This window comes from Canis aureus, chromosome 22 (assembly GCF_053574225.1).
Source record: "Canis aureus isolate CA01 chromosome 22, VMU_Caureus_v.1.0, whole genome shotgun sequence".
NCBI classification, from domain to species: Eukaryota; Metazoa; Chordata; class Mammalia; order Carnivora; family Canidae; genus Canis; species Canis aureus.
The window spans coordinates 7,950,766-7,968,881 of record NC_135632.1 but is presented as its reverse complement, the minus strand read 5'-3'; the positions used below and the strand labels follow the sequence as shown (position 1 = coordinate 7,968,881).

General features: G+C 34.7%; 1 protein-coding gene across 8 annotated transcripts in view; it reads left to right on the top strand.

The window, feature by feature from the left end:
* RNF13 (ring finger protein 13) overlaps nt 1-18,116 on the top strand; it is a 201,226-nt gene that overhangs the window by 143,029 nt on the left and 40,081 nt on the right. For all 8 annotated transcript variants that reach the window (XM_077864719.1, XM_077864716.1, XM_077864720.1 and 5 more), the window contains 2 exons: nt 4,837-4,942; nt 13,804-13,897. In XM_077864719.1, the coding sequence (XP_077720845.1) occupies nt 4,837-4,942; nt 13,804-13,897 (200 nt within the window). The remainder of the gene's footprint in view (nt 1-4,836; nt 4,943-13,803; nt 13,898-18,116) is intronic.

The following is an 18,116-nucleotide window of genomic DNA, read 5'->3' as shown; positions in this document are numbered from 1 at the left end:
TAGGTCTATTTGATACATGTTGCTTTTAGATTTCAGGGATTGCTTTTTACCTCCATTGTGGTTTTTATAATTAGGTGGAAACTTAAAGTCAATATCAACAAAACACAATGTAATGTATATTCAGAGAAGTCCAGCTTCTGAGTATCATCTGCTCTGTCCATTCTGTTCCATCTAACCTTTTAAGAAGTAACAATTTTAAAGTTTTTTCATTTCAAACTCATGACCTGAGATCAAGAGTTGTCTGCTCTTCCAACTTTAAAAAAGTTTTTGGTTTATTCTTTAATTCTTTAAAATTATAACCAAATACCTATCTCTTGTCCCTCATCTTTCACCCTCAATATATAAAGACTGTACCATATCCTTCCCCCCACCCCCACTTAATAGTATATCCTGGAGATTACATCATAGGAGTAGAAATATTCTTCATTCCCTTTTTTTTTTTTTTTTAAAGATTTTATGTATTTATTCATGAGAGACACACAGAGAGAGAGAGGCAGAGACATAGGCAGAGGGAGAAGCAGGCTTCCTTTGGGGAGCCTGATTCAGCACTTGATCCCAGGACTTCAGGATCACTCCCTGAGCCAAAGGCAGATGCTCAACTACTGAGCCAACCAGGTGTCCCCTTCATTCCTTTTAACAGCTGCCTAGAACTCCATTTTGTAGATGGGCCACAGTTTAATCAGCCAGATCCTCTGTTGATGGACATTAGAATTGTTCACATTCTTTTACTCTTATAAATAGTGCTGTAGTGAATAACCTTATGTAGAAGTCTTTTCATGTTTTTGCTAGTATATCTTTGGATTCCTAGAAGTGGGATTGCTAGGTCAGAGGTTAAATGTATTGTATTTTTGCTAGATATTATAAATTCCTATCTGTAAAGGTTGTGCCAGCAAAATATGATGTTTCTTTTCCCACAACCTCATCAACAAAGAATGTTAGATGTTTTAGTTTTTACTAGATAGGTGAGGAATGGTTTCTTGTTGTAATTTTAGTAGTATTTTCTTTATATGAACAAACTGAGCATCTTTTCTTATGCATAAGAACTTTTCTATAAACTATTTATCTTTATCTCATGTTTCCTAGTAGCTTGTTGGTAAGTTTCTTCTCTATTTTTAGAAGGTCTTTACTTATTAGGTATGTTAACCATTTATTTGTTATATATTATAAGCACTTTCTAATACTTTGTCATTTTAATTTTACCGTGTTATTTTTATTTTTATAATTTATTTAAGTAAGCTCCATACCCAGTGTTATTTATTTTTTTATAAAGATTTTCTTAAGATTTATTTATTTATTTTATGATAGAGAGAGAGAGAGAGAGAGAGAGAGAGAGAGAGGCAGAGACACAGGCAGAGGGAGAAGCAGGCTTCATGCCGGGAGCCCGACGCGAGTCTCTATCTCGGGACTCCAGGATCGTGCCCTGGGCCAAAGGCAGGCACCAAACCACTGAGCCACCCAGGGATCCCCACCAGTGTTATTTTTAAAATACAAATATTTTAATATTTTCCAGTGGGCTGCTGGTCTTGAGTCTTAGGAAGTTTCCCCGCTTCTAGGTTACAGAAGAATATACTCACATTTATATAGTTTCATTTTTAACATTAAATTTCTGTCTTATTTGTAATTTTTCCTCTATAAAGCTTGAGAAATGGAACCGATTATATCTTTTGTCAAATAACCATCCTGTTACCCTAACACTGCTCCTTAAAATGCTTGTCCCTTCACCCAGTTTGAGATGTTGCCATGTTTCCATACATAACTGAATTTTCTTTCTTTTCTGTCCACTAAGACCACTCTGGTTTTTGTTAAATAGGGATTTATAGGGGATCCCTGGGTGGCTCAGCGGTTTAGCGCCTGCCTTTGGCGCGGAGCATGGTCCTGGGGTCCCGGGGTCGAGTCCCGCATCAGGCTCCCTGCGTGGAGCCTGCTTCTCCCTCTGCCTGTGTCTCTGCCTCTCTCTCTCTCTCTGTCTCTGTCTCTCATGAATAAATAAATAAAATCTTTTAAAAAAATAGGGATTTATAATATGCATTAGTATCTGATAGGGCTAGCCTTCTCCCACTTCCACTCCTCTCTTTCAGGTTTCTCATAGTTATTCTTGCATACTTGTTCTTGCAAACAAAAATTTGTACAACTTTATTGAGACATATTTTATATTCTGTAAATTATACCAATTTTAAAGTATATAATTCAGTGATTTTAGTATATTTACAGAGTTGTGCAGCCATCACATTCTAATTTTAGAACTTTCCAGCATCCCAAATAGAAACCATATATATATTTGAAGTCATTTCTCAGGGAGATTGAGAAGTTAGATTATTATTATAAAATTTAGGCCTAAACACCTGGTTTGAAATTAGCCTAGGAACTCAATGCAAAGGAGAATAAGACACTATTTCCTGAGTGGCTTAGGGCTCTGCATCAATGATCAAATCTTAGCTCCAGACCTCATGGAATATACTGTATTTAGGGGTGGACGTGGAGGCAGTGTGGTAAAATACTAACACTATTTAAATATCTCCTTCAGGTATAGATTCACCTGGGACTAGGACATGAAGGATGAGGCTGTAGGCTCAGCTGTAGGAGCCTAGACAGAGGAAATAGAAATAAAGCTAGAGGACTGATTGTTTGTTGTAGTTCTCTACCCTGTATCATTACTATCACCACCATCCACCATTAGTAATTGCTTAAGAAATAGTAATGTTTTGAGTGTGCATTGAACTCTTGCTTTAAGATGCTTAAAACCTTCTATCAGTTATAGACCCTTTAAAAATTCTCACAATACATCTTGACAGTAAACTAAAATGGTTTGTGGTATAGCAGGCGAGCATTAATAAGACATAAAGAACACTAGATTTAGAACCTAGGTCTGTGACTCCTAAATATTGCTCACAAGAAAATTCTGGGATTGATTCCACTTCTGTGGTTATACATATATAGGAAGTTTTCAATAAAGTCTTTTAATTTCTACTGGGTTGGTTTGTTTAGCTCCTTCTCACCTAGCAGTTCTGTTCATTTCTTAGCAATCCTGGGGCTTGTCTCATAGGACAGGGTTTATTTGTTTATCTTATCCAGGCTACATATACGTTAGAAAGTTGTTAACATAAAAGGAGAAGAAGAAAACTAATGTGAGAGATGTAAAGTTTATTTTTGCTGATATACTTAGATGCTATAATGGGTTGAATTTAGGTATGCAGTACTCTGGCTTCTAACCCCTAACAATGTTCATTTATAGCAGGTCGGTGGGGTGGGGTAGGAAAGTTGCAGAAGATTAGCGTTTTATGGAAAGGCTCTTTTACTTAAAAGTGGCACCACTATTACTATCTCAGCCCTGGGCTCAGATGGTTTCAGAAGGTTTGTGCCAGGCATAAGGACATTACTTCCAGACGTGGCCTCATGCTGGAAGAGATGGTACCAAATACATCAGTCCAAGCCTGCTGCTTTTCTCTTTTTACCCTGAGTCATTTTTGTATTTTATGTAAAGCTACAAAGATGCATGTAAATCTTTTGTCATCTCTTATTCCACTGGAAAAGTGATTGAAATAAAAAGCTACTTTTATTCTAGCATTCTTAGCAGTTTGGGGAAAATATTTAAATTATTGGGGAAAAATTCCTTGTATTTTTTGTTTGTTTTTGTACTTAGTAAAGCTTGATAAAGCTCCCTGAATATGAATGTAATAAACCATAGAATGAGGACTGAAAAATTGCTTTGGGACAGAAATAATTTGATTTCATATTATTTTTCTTAAGTTCTGTGGTGTCCTGAATATCTCTGTGTGGGGAAGTGGGGAAGGAGTTGACCAGTTTTCATTTCCCTTTTATTGAGAATTTTTGTTTTGCATTAAACCCTTGTGTTATGAAGTAGCAGGCTTCACTGTCTAAAAATTCGCCCAGCAGTGGGTTACAATGTAGTGTTAATGGCATCATACTAGTTGAGTAGCACAGGAATACAATGGAGAAAGCAGTCATATTACTGGCCCTTCCCTAGACTGAAGATATTTTCTAATGCAGGATTTTGCAGCCATGTAAAGTTTGCTCACACAACAAAAATAGTGTGCCTATTCTGATCACAGTTTCATTTCATGAGTCCCTGTCAATTTTTATGATAGTAATAGCACTGTAAGTAATAAGTTGGTTAATAACAAAGGGGAATAAGGCATGTAGTGTTCTCTGTCCCTCCCCCACAACATACATATTTTAATGGCTTTTTCCAGGCAAGCAATGGGGAGGGTGGAGTATAGGGAGGAAGCTACAACTCCTATAAATTCCTTTACCAGTTTTTTATTCCGTATCTCACAGATGAATATAGAGTACTATAGGGGCTATGTCCATTGTACCTGGTGTAAGAAGTTCATGTAAAGCATATAGGGAAGAGGGCATTTTTTATTAATAGTGGCTTCAGAGTTTTACCATAGCAGGAACTGATGAATAGTAATTTGGTTGGGGTAGGGGTTTTTGTTGACATAGTACCCAAGGTACTACCATTGTTTTAATGCTGATTTTGCATGTAAAATAGGCAGAATTTTGCCCAGGTTGCTAAATTCAGTAAATGACACATTTCCAGGATGGACACAGTAAATATTGATTGGCTGATTTCCTGTACCCAGTCTAAAAGCTTCTTTAATTATGTAGGCAAGTTATTTTGTCAGGTATGTAAAATAAACTGAAAGAGAAAATATCTCTTAAATTATTGGAAATCATATATTAGAAAATGAGATGAATGTAGTGGATTGAATTGTAATGTCTAAATGCCTTTTAAACAGTGTTTTTGTTTTTAATTAACATTCTAATTTGGCAACTCTTAATATTTCTCAATTACTAATTTTTGTTTTCTTCTAGGGGCCACATCATCTTAGTTCCAGAATTTAGTCTTCCTCTGGAATACTATCTAATCCCTTTCCTTATCATAGTGGGCATCTGTCTCATTTTGATAGTCATTTTCATGGTAGGTAAATTAATGTTAAATATATTTTAATATGGATGGTTCTAAAAGATAATTGCTTTGAGTGAGAGGAGGCATATATTGTATGAATCCATTTGTATGATTGGGTGTAGAAAAGGTGAAGATAATCTGGGTAGAAAAATCAAAACAGTGATTGCTTCTGGGGACTAGGAAGGGTTGAGGGATTTACTAAGAAGGAACTTTCTGGGGGTAAGTCATGTTCTGTATGTTCAAAGAGGTTTAGGTTGGACAAATGTCTATACACGTAAGTTTTTTGCATTTCATTATATATAAATTTTACCTAAGAGAAAAAAACTGTAAAAGAAATATAATACTAAGCTCTAAGTAATGATACATGCTTAAAATATTTGGGGAGACATATACTCATTATCTGCAACTTACTTTGAAGTGCACTGTGAAAAAATGAGAAAAACAGGCGTATTGATGGATAAATAGAGGGATGGAAAGATAGATGATAAAAAATGTAATACAATGTTAATTGTAGAATCTAGGTCTTGAGTATATGGGTATTATAAAATTTCTTCAACTCTTCTCTGTATTTGAAACTTTTCTTATTAAAATGTAAATAAAGAGCAGTATGAGTGCTTGAGGTTAAGGGTGATAACACATTATCTCCAAAACAGTGGTTACCAAAGTATGGTCCTAGGGCTATTTGTTGTTGTTTTTTTGGGGTCCCAGGACTCTTAATGGGTCAAAATTATTTTCCTAATCATACCAAGATATTATTTGCTCTTGTCACTTTATTCTCTCAGGGTTTAAAATGGGAGTTTTGAAAGCTACATGGATTGTGATATCAAAACAAATTGAAGGCAGAATTAGATAAGACAAAACTTCTATATTAAGATAGATACTAAAAGAGAATTGCAACCATATAAAACAGTCCCAGTATTCTCATTTTTTATTTTTATAAAGAATATTTATGTTAACATTCAATGAGTTTATTATTATATGGACATTTTAATTAATTTAGGGATTAAATGCCATCTTTTTTTTTAAGATTTTTATTTATTGATTCATGAGAGACATAGAGAGGGAGAGAGGCAGAGACATAGGCAGAGGGAGTAGCAGGTTCCCCACAAAGAGCCTGATGTGGGACTCGATCCCGGATCCCGGAATCATGCTGTGAGCCAAAGGCAGACACTCAACCGCTGAGCCACCCAGACATCCCCAAATGCCATCTTTGAAATATTCAGTCTTTCTGTGATACTGGGGTATTTCTTTTTCACTTATTTAGATCTTTTATATCCATCAGTTTAATAATTTTTTGTGTAAACATTTTCATGTCTCTTGTTAGACTTTTGAAATCGCATTTTCTAAGTGGTGTTATTACTATATAAGAACATTATTGGTTTTTTAAAAACAAAGTTTTAATTTTTGAATAATGTTAGGATTAACAGAAAAATTACAAAGAAGAGCATTCTCGTATATTTCTCACCTAGTTTCTCCTATTGGTAACATTTTACATTACTGCAGTCCATTTGTCAAAACTGAGAAACTGACATTGGTACATTATTAGTAACTAAACTCCACGCTTTGTATAGATTTCACTAGTTTTCCATTAATATTCTTTTTCTTATTCCAGCATCTAAAACGTGGCACCACATTTTATTTAGTTAGCATGTCTTCCCAAGCTCCTCTGTTCTATGAGAGTCTGTCAGTCTCAGTCTCTGTTTTCCATAACCTTGACATTCTTGGGGAATCTTGGCCAGGTATCCTGTAGAATGTCCGTCAATCTGATGTTTTTCTTATGATTACAATGGGTTATAGATTATTGTTGTTTTAAGATTTTATTTCTTTATTAGAGAGAGAGAGAGAGGGAGAAAGAGTGAGATAGTATGAGCGGAGTGAAGAGTAGAGGGAGAAGCAGACTCCCCGCTGAACAGGGAGCCCAATGTGGGGCTTGATCTGAGGACCCTGGGATCATGACCTGGGCCGAAAGCAGATGTTTAACCGAATGAGCCATCCAGGCATCCTGGGTTATAGGTTTTTTGGGGAGGGGTAATGAGTTTTTAAAAATAGAGGTGAAGTGCCATTCTTGCATCATGTCAAGGGAGTACATGATATCTATGTAACATCACTAATGGTATTAATGTTCTTTTGTTGGCTAAACTGGGTTTCTCCTTTATTAATATTTTTCTCTTTTTCTATTCTATTCTTAGTTTGGAAGTGAGGTACTTGTATGGCCCACCCTAAAGGTGGGGAGGGGCAGGCAGGATCTGGAGTGGGGAGGAGGAGGACATAGTATCTACTACATATATTATTTAGAATTCTTTTGTAAGAAAGATGTGTCCCTTCTTGGCATTTATTTATCTATTCAATCATTTATTTATATTAATATATAAATGGCCATGGGGAGCTTGGTCAACCTGGGATATGTGTCCCTTTAATTTGATCCATTCTTTTGTTTTTCTAAGCACTTCTTTCGTATCGGGTACTATAAGAAGCTTCAGACTTGTATCTTTCTTGCCCTAGCCCTAGAATTAGATATTTCTCCAAGGATCCCTGTTTTTTTTTACTGAAAAATTTATTTAAAAACCAAGATTTGGACACTGGACATCATTTTCCTATATTAATCTTGTATCTACAAATTTGCTAAATTCTACTCCGGTAATTTGAGTTTGTTAATTCTCTTGGGTGTTCATTGTAGAGCAAGAATAATATAAAGAATAACAAAAAATACCCCTGGCAGAGTAGGAGTGGATGTAAATACCCTTAAACTAATAAAGATTATTGACTAAAAACTGAAAATGATCATTAAATGGTTAATTTATTAGAAGACTTCCCTTGAAAGTCAGAAACAATAAAAAAAGGATATATTGTTGAACCTCCTACTTAACATTATGCTTAATATATATAAATTGAGGGGGGGACAAAACTGTATAAGGATTAGAAATAAACCACATTTTTTTTTCTTTTTCCTTATTTAATAATAAAGGGGTGCCAAATTATATGTCTTTTATCTGTTACAATGATCATTGTTTTTTTTCTCTTTTACTCTGTTTTTATGTTCAATTACATTAATTTATTTTGTAAAATTAAAAAATCCTTGTATTTGATTATGATGTATAAATTTTGTCTTTGCATTTTGGATTACTCAGATTTCTAATATGCATCAGTTAGTTCTATACTTGTACATAGATGCAAAAATCCTAAATAAAGTATTAGCATTCTGAATATCAAGATAAGGGACAGTTTTAGTATTATGGGGCCAAAATAATCTTTTTTTAAAATGAAATTATTTTATTTATTTATTTATTTATTTATTTATTTATTTATTTATTTATTTATTTATTTTAACAGAGAGAGGGAGATAGAGGAAGAAAGGTGTGTGTGTGTGGGGGGGGTGACAGAGAGACAGAGAGAGAGAGAGAAAGAGAAAGAGGAGGGGCAGAGGGAGATCATGACCTGAGCCGAAATCAAGAGTCAGGCACTTACTGACTAAGCCACCCAGTGCCCCCTAATGTATGTTTCTAAGAAATTGTCTATTTTATCTGCTTTCAAGTATAGTGGAATAAAGTGATTTATAACATTTATATAGTCACATAATTTAAAGAGAATTTTTTTAAAGATTTATTTATTCATGAGAGACAGAGAGAGGCAGAGACTGATGCAGAGGGAGAAGCAGGCTCCATGCAGAGACCCCAATGTAGGGCTCGATCCCAGGACCCCAGAATCATGCCCTGAGCTGAAGGCAGGTGCTCAACCACTGAGCCACCCAGGCATCCCAAGAATTTCTTTTTATAAAAGAGAATTTCTACTATATGTGAAATGAGTTCTCTTTATTCATATTTGTCCATGCCATTCACAGTGTTATATCAGAAGTTTATCTGTTTTGTCTTTCAAAGAAGTAAACCTTGAGGGTTTCTTCTTCCTTTCACTCAACAAATTATTTATTTTACATCTATGATGCACTGTTGTAGGGTCTGAAGATTCATCAGTGAACAACATAGGTAAAAATACCTGATGTAAAGCAGCTCAGAATCCAGTGGAAGTTACATTCTAAAGTCTTCACTTTCTTTATCTATCTTATGAATTTCTGCTTTTTAAGAAATCTGTTTCAGGGGTAGAATTTAGTGATTCATCAGTTGTATATAATACTCAGTGCTCATTACATCAACTGCCCTCCTCAATGCCCACCACTCAGCTGTCCCTTCCACCACTTCCCTCCCCTCTAGCAAACCTCAGTTTGTTTCTGAGAGTTTAGCATCTCTTATGGTTTGCCTCCCTCTCAGTTTTCATCTTATTTTTATACACACACACACACACACACACACACACACACACACACGCACGCGCACATACACAACCATCTTCTTTATAAATTCATCTGTTGATGGACATCTGAAGTCTCTCCATATTTTGGCTGTTCGGGACATTGCTGCTATAAATACTGAAGTGCAAGTGCCCCTTTGAATCACTGTGTGTGTATTCTTTGGATAAATCCCTAGTAGTGTAATTGCTGGGTCATAGGGTAGCTCTGTTTTTAACTTATGAAGAACCTCTACACTGTTTTCCAGAGTGACTGTGCCAGCTTGCATTCCCACCAACTGTGTATGAGGGTTCCCCTTTCTCTGCATCCTTGCCAATGGCTGTTGTTTCCTGAGCTGTTAATTTTAGCCATTCTGACTGGTGTGAGGTGGTATCTCATTGTGGTTTTGATTTGTATTTCCCTGATGCCAAGTAATGTGGAACACTTTTTTCATTTTATCCATTGGCCATTTGGGTGTCCACTTTGGAGAAATGTCTGTCCATATTTTCTGCCCATTTCTTGACTGGAATTTTTTTGTGTGTTTTGGGTGTTAAGTTTGATAACTTCTTAATAAATTTTGGATAGTAGCACTTTATCTGGTAAGACATTTGCAGGTATCTTCTCTCATTCCCTAGGTTGCATTTTACTTTTGTTGTTTCCTTTGCTTTACAAAAGCTTTTTATCTTGATGAAGTCCCAATAGTTCAATTTTGCTTTTGTTTCTCTTGCCTTTGGAGATAAGTCTACCAAGAAGTTGCTGCAGCTGAGGTCAAAGAGGTTGCTTTCTGTGTTCTCTAGGATTTTGATGGATTCCGTCTCATATTTAGGTCTTTCAACTATTTTGAGTTTATATTTGTGTATGGTGTAAGAAAGTAGTCCAGTTTCATTCCTTTGCATGTGGCTGTCCAATTTTCCCAGTACCGTTTGTTCATGAATTTCTGCTCTTAGCATCATTTTCTTCTATTTTGTTTGGTTATATTGCTTTTCTTTTCTAGCCTTTTCAGCTGAATGCTTATTAATTTTTTTCTTGTATACTCATTTAGGTTATACATTTCTGTTAAACAATTACTTTAGCTGCAACTCATAGCTTTTGATAAGGAATATTTTTATTTTAATTTGGTTTACATTAAATTTTTGTTGTTGTTGTTATATAGGATGTTTCTTTATCATTCTTGATGATTCCATCCATGTGAAGGGAGTACTCAATTACTATAACTCCTAGCCCTTCCTTACCCTTTTTACTCATTTGGTCCTAGGAGAGATGAAGTATCTTATCTGTGTGGTGTATTTGGGAAGAATCAACCTAGGGCATGCCTCATTCAGCTCTACTTTTCTCTTGAGATTAACCTGTCTATACCTCATCCAGGACTAGTTCTGCAATTTTAGGGGTGGGTGAAAGGAAGGCCTGTTCCATTCCACAGTTGTTTTGTTTGTATCTGGGTAGATAAGGCAGTCTAATTCTATGGTTCAGTAAAAAGTTGTATTTCTTTCTCCACTGCATTAGGTATTCCATCTGCTTCATTATCTTATTTCTCAAGTTATTTAGAATCCAGGAGGCAAAAAGCTATGCTAATTTTAAGGCCCCATCAGAAACTCAAATATCCATAATGATTTCTTCCTTGATATATGAACTATTTTAATAAAGTTTTAAATTTCCAAAATACATATCTTTCTTCCATATCTTTTCTATTGATTTCTAATTTAGTTTTATTGTTTTCAGAAGACATTATAGATTCTTGATTATTTCCAAAGACCTGCTTTATGGTTAAATTTTGTGAACATCCCACACATATGTGACAATAATTATGGAGTAGAAACCTCTCTCTTCCTATCTATCTATCTATCTATCTATCTATCTATCTATCTATCTATCTAGATAATGTATATATATACACACACATTAGTTTGTGCTTGTGCAATTGTCTAATGTTTCTTTAAAAAATCATTTAAAAACTGCTTTATTGAGATAGAATTCATATAACATAAAATTGAACTATTAAAAGTATATAGTTGAGTGCAATTCACAGAATTCACCGAGATGTGCAATCATCTCAATTCTCTATAGTTTTTTGTACTCTTGTGTTTTCTAAAACAATGCTAGACAATAGAATAATACTGTAAAGCCACATTTGTTGTAAGTTTAAATTTTCTGGTAGCAAAACTAAAAAAAATAAACAGGTGATATTAAATACTATATTTAATAAATCTAAAATGTATTTCATCATGGAGTTAATATAAATAACTATAAAGTATATTTTACATTCACTTTGTACCAAGTATTCACAATCTAGTGTATACTTTATGCTTTTAGAGCAAATCTCATATGAGAGTAGCCACATTTCAAGTGCTCAGACCTATGTGTACCCAGTGGCTACCATACTGGGCAACATAGGCCTGTAATCTTTAATTTTTTTTTTCTCTGCTTCAGCTATAAATTACTGAGCTCATGAATGCCCATAATTTTATCATTTTTCTAGATATTTTTTAATCATTGTCATGACTACCTCCTAATGATTTTTGTCTTAAATTCTATTTTGATACATCAGCTTTTCTTTTGCTTAGTATTAGCATGGAATATCTTCATTTCTTTATTTTTTACCTTTATATTTTTCTTAATGTGTCATAAAGTTTTAATTTTTTATCTTGGAAATAGCATATGGTTGGAATTTAAAAAAACCTGATGAATTTAATCCACTTACATTTTTGTGCTTACACATATGTCTGGAATAATTTCCATTGCTTGCTTCTTATTTTTTCTTCTTCCTTGCAGATTTGGAATATTCAACTCTCTCTGTCTTTTTCCTACTGGTTTAAAAACTTACATTATAGTGTTATTCTTCTAGTTGTTACCATGCTATTTTTTAATAAGCACTTTTGAAGTATAATTAACATATAATAAACTGCACATACTTAAATTGTACACACACCCCTGTGAAATCATTACCATAATCAAGATACTGAAATATCAGTTAACTCAAAAAACTTTCTCATTCTCTTTGATCATCCTTCTCTCTCACCCGTTCGTGTTTTCATCCTTTTCCCATCCTTCATTCCTAGGTGCAGATCTCCTTTTGGTCACTATAGATTAGTTTGTATTTTTTCAGCTTTATACACATGGAATCATACATTATGTACATTATACACTCTTCTGTGTCTGACTTCTTTTTCTTAGGATAATTTTGAGATTCATGTATTTTATTGAGAATATTGATTCATTCTTTTTTTTTTTACCCAGTTATATTTGGTTGTATAAATATATCACAGTTTTGTTTATCCGTTTACCTGTTGATACGCATTTGAGTTGTTTATGGTTTTGGATATTACAAATAAAGCTGACATGGACATTTGTGTACAAGTTGTTACATGGATTTGTATTTTCATTTCTATTGGGTAAATAAAAGTAAGAGTGGGATGATTGAGACATATGGTAAATGTGTGTTTAAAGTTATTTTTAAAAAACCATCAGCATTCCAAAGTGGATATACCAGTAGTGTATCACAATGCCAGTTCCTCCACTTCCTTGCCAACACTTGATATAGTCTCTTTAATTTTAGTCATTCTAATAGGTGTATAGTGGTATTTGTGATGAATTGTCATTTCTCGTTGACTAATTATGTTGAGTATCTCTTCCAGTGCTTATTTGCCATGCATGTATCATCTGTGGTGAAATGTTTATTCAGATATTTTACCCATTTTTTCCTATTGAGTTGCTTGTTTTTTGTTATTGTGTTTTGAGTTCTTCATAAATTCTGTATACAAATCCCTTATCAAATATGCAATTTGCAAATATTTTCTTTCAATCTGTGGTTTGTCTTTTATTTTCTGACAGTTCTTTTGAGGATAGAAGTCCTTAACATTGATAAAGTCAAATTTGTCAGATTTTTCTTTTTATGGGGGCACCTGAGTGGCTCAGTGGTTGAGCATCTGCCTTTGGCTCAGGTTGTGATCCTGGGCTCCCCATGGGGAGCCTGCTTCTCCTTCTGCCTGTGTGTCTGACTCTCTGTGTCTCTCATGAATAAATAAGTAAAACCTTAAAAAAATTTTCTTTTTCTTTTTATGGATGTAACTCTTGGCATTTGGCCCTGGCCCTGTGGACTTCCTTTTCATTCTTGCAAGCATAGTCACCTATAGTTGAAATTATTTTGTATATTTTATTCAGCATTTCTTAGTATTCATAGTACAGTGTTTTGTAGTACTTGTATTCAGTTTGCTGCTACAACTGAAAGTGTAGTGACTAATAAATGTATGTTTGAAAATTTTATGAATTTGTAACTTACAGGAATTTTAACTCTGCCTTCTTCTTGATCCAGTGGAGTCTTTGTAACCTGTGGAATATCATTTATATTTGCAAACCAACAGTTCTATGTTATTTATAATGTTTCTGTTAGAGTAGATAACTTAGGTCAGTGATTAAAAAAACGAAGGATAATGTGAGGTAAATTATTTACTTATGTAATTAGTGTTCAATTAATGCAATTAGAGTTTAAGTAAATTGGATTAATTTGCAGCAGCTATCCAGAAACATGTCTATTATTTTAATGGCCATTTTCTATTTGCATGTTTAGTATCTCGTTTCTTTTTTTCTTTATTTTTAGATCACAAAATTTGTCCAGGACAGACATAGAGCCAGAAGAAACAGACTTCGTAAAGATCAACTTAAGAAGCTCCCCGTGCATAAATTCAAAAAAGGTAATTGAATATTTTTATTTTCTAAACAAACACCATTAGTTTAAGAATACGTGTTGCCCTTACTCTAGTACTGTCTTCTGAGTCCTTGCCATATGCTATGCCTAATACTCCTTTAATAGTGAGTGAATGTGGGAGATGGTCTTTTGCTGAGGTGAACACAAGTGAAGGCAAGAAGGGGGTAAATGGTCTGCTGAGAATTTATAAACAATAGTGAAACTGACCAAAATGCTTTTTATTATCACCATGTGCCAGCAGTTATGAACCTAAATGGATATAATACTTCTGTGCATTAAGATTGTCTACTCCCACTAACCCTCCTTCCACTCTCTGTCCCACCATGTACCACGTTAACATTGTGTTAACTAAATACATAGTTAATGGTGTTGCATTAACTAAACACTCATGTGGCTATTATGTGTTTTAATATATTTTAAATGTATCATCTCACTTAATTTTCATATTTCTATGAAATGGATACTTTAATGGGCATTATGGATGAGGAAATAGAGGATCAGAGAGGCAAAAAACTTTACTGTCACACAGCCAGTCCCGACAGAGCTGGGGAGGTATGTGGGTGTGAAAATCTAGTCAGTATAATTTTTCCTACCTGTGCTTTAGTACATGCTTGTTAAATCCTTCTGGATAGTAGCCCCAGACTTTTCAATTCCATATACCAGTAAAAAGTGTTCTGTTTTTTAATTTAGCAGGAAAAAAAAAATGCATAGAGAGGAGAAACAATGAAGGCATTAAAATTTAGTTCTGCCCAAATTTTATTTTCTAAGTAATAAAATATTTTTAAAACGTTTCATGTGTAATAACCACTATTTTACTAAAAATATAACATTAACAAAAAAACTAGGAAAAACCGCATGTTGAAAGGGATAAAGACATTTATAAAAATGTACTGCACTGTTCCCATTCAGTGTGGATTAAGTAAATTATTCATAGGCCAGAAGTGGTTTGAGGACTGGCTATAGGAATCACTTTTTTAAGCTTCATTTTATTTTTATGATTCTAAAACCCATAAAAAAAAGTTTAAAAAATGGATGTTGTTCTAGGCATACATGGTGGGTTTTTCATTTGAGTAAGATGATAAAAGCCATTATAGGATTTTGAGCAGGGGAAAGGTAATATGTAAATTAAATGTTAAAAGGGTCTTTCTGCTGCTCTGTTAAGAACAGGGTATAGGAGGTCTAAGGTATTAGCAGAGAGACCAGATAAAATGCCATTGCAGTAATCCAAGTGAGATATGAATGTGGCTTGAACTGAGTAGTAGCAGTGGAGGAGATGAAGAAATCTTAAGTTCTGGATATATTTGGAAGATGGAATACATTGGATTATTAATGGACTAGATGTGGATAGAAAAACAAGGATGACTCCAGGATGGCATTGCTTTAAATAGAGGTAAGGATGGTTAATAAATGGAGCAGGTTTGGGGAGAAAATTGGGAAATTAGTTTTGGACATGTGGAATTTCAGATGTCTAGTAGACATTATAAAGAGTGGAGTTTAAGAGAGGGATCTGAACTGGAGGTATTATATAAAGATGTATTTAAATCATGAGTCTGAATGACAGTACCAAGAGAATGAGTATAGGTAGACAGAAAAATACCAAAGATGTACTGGGACATTCCAACATTAAGTAAGGAAGAAGAGGAATCAGTGGTAAAAATGGAGCAGGAATGACCAGTTATTTAAGGAGAAAATCAGAAGAGTGTGCTTTACCAGAAACACTGAAGTGATGCAAATCTATCAAAGAGCAAGGAGTGATAATCTGTGTCACATGCTTCTGATAAATAAGTAAGATGAGAACCAACAGTTGATTATTAGAACTTACTGATTATCTTGATGAGCAGTCTGACAGGCCAAAAATCTGAGATTGTGGTGAGTTTGGGAAAGAATGAAAGGAAAAGGATCAGAGACAACTTTTCAAGAAATTTACTGAAAAATGGAAGCAAAGAAATGAGGTAGCAGCTGGTGGAGAAGTTGGGTTAAGAAATAAAGCATGTTTGCTGAAGGAAATTGATGTTACAGTTGACAGGAGAGTTGCTGTAATACTAACTTTGAGAAGAGAAGGAGGAATGGGAGCTGGTGCACAAATAGGTGGCCTAGTCTTAGGATAGCAGTAGCAGGGAGCGTTGAGCTCTGATGGAAGGTAGAATATGTGAGTATAAAATCCTGGGACGGGTATCCCTGGGTGGTGCAGCGGTTTGGCGCCTGCCTTTGGCCCAGGGCGTGATCCTGGAGACCCGGGATCGAATCCCATATCGGGCTCCCAGTGCATGGAGCCTGCTTCTCCCTCTACCTGTGTCTCTGCCTCTCTCTCTCTCTCTCTCTCTGTGACTATCATAAATAAATAAAAATTAAGAAAAAATAAAAAAATAAATAAAAATAAGAAATCCTGGGACATGGGTATTCATGGTGGTACACCTGTGGAAATTTTCTTTACTTCCATTTTTCTCAGTGAAGTAGGAAACAATCATTAACTGAAGATGAGGATGATGGGAGAAGAGAGATGTTGGAGGTTTAAGAACAGAAAGATGAAATAGTTCTAGGAGAATGAGTGGGCAGATGGACCAGAGAAATAAAATATGATTAACTGGGAGCCCGAACCTCCCTTTAAGGTTTCTAGTTCTGAACCAGTCAACATAACTAGGTTTTTCTCTAGCCATATTCATCTTGCAGGGTGGTTGTTTTTCTGTACTATCCTGTTTTTTTTAAACGTGAAGTATGATATGTATACAAAAAGTATCTAAGATACATATTTCTGGAACCATCCAGTTTAAGAAATAGAACATTATAGCACCCCAGAAACTATTGTATACCCTTCTAAATCATAATCCTTTCCTTACTGGAAGTAATCATCCAGGCTTATGATATCATTTCTTTGTATTAAGTCTTACCAGCTATGTATTCATTCAAAACAATATGATTGAATATTTCCTGGTTTTGAATTGCATTTTTTAAGTTTTAATTTTAATCACCTGGCGTTTATCATGACAAATGTACTTCTTAATCCACATCATGTACTTCAGCTGTCCCCTTTGGTTAATCACCAGTTCTCTATAGTTGAGTCTGTTTCTTGGTTTGCCCCCCCCCCCTCTTTTTTACTCCTTTGCTCATTTGTTTCTTAAATTCCACATGAGTGAAATCATATGGTATTTGTCTTTTTCTGACTGACTTATTTTGCTTAGCATTACACTCTCTAGCTCCATCTATGTTGCAAATGGCAAGATTTCATTCTTCTTATATGGCTGAATAGTATTTCACTGTGTGTGTGTGTGTGTGTGTGTATGTGTGTGTGTATGTGTATATATATACACATACACACACACATATACATCTTCTTTACCTGTTCATCAGTAGATGGACACTTGAGCTGCTTCCATATCTTGGCTATCATAAATAACGCTGTTATAAACATTCGGAGTGTATATATCCCTTTGAATTAGTGTTTTGTAGTCTTTGAGTAAATATACCCAGTAGTGCAATTGCTGAATCATAGGGTAGTTCTAATTTTAACTTTTTGAGGAACTTCCATACTGTTTATTAGAGTGGCTGCATCAGTTTGTGTCCCCATCAACAGAGCAAAAGGGTTCCTTTGTCTCCATATCCTCCCCAACACGTGTTGTTTCTGTGTGTTTGAGTTGAGCTATTCTGACAGGTATGAGGTGATGTCTCATTGTAGTTTTGATTTACATTTCTCTGATGATAAGTGATGTTGAACATTTTTCATGTATCTGTTGGTCATTTGTGTATCTTTTTTTTAGAGAAATGTCTGTTCATGTCTTCTGCCCATTTTTAATTGGTTTATTTTTTGGACATTGAAGGGTTTTTTTTTGGATTTGTTGTTTTTCTTTTCTTTAGTGGGCAATGAATTTTTATAAGTTCTTTATATACTTTGAATATTAACCCTTTATTGGACATGCCATTTGCAAAATTTTCTCCCATCCAGTAAGTGCCTTTTAGTTTTGTTATTTCCTTGGCTATGCAGAAGCTTTATTTTGGTATAGCCCAGTAGTTTATTTTTGCTTTTGTTTCCCTTGCCTCAGGGACCTATCTAGAAAAACATTTCTATAGCTGATGTGAGAGAAATTACTGTGTTCTCTTCTATGATTTTTTATGGTTTCAGGTCTTACATTTAGGTCCTTAATCCATTTTGAGTTTATGTTTGTGTATGATCTAAGAAAGTGATCCAGTTTCATTCTTTTGCATGTGAC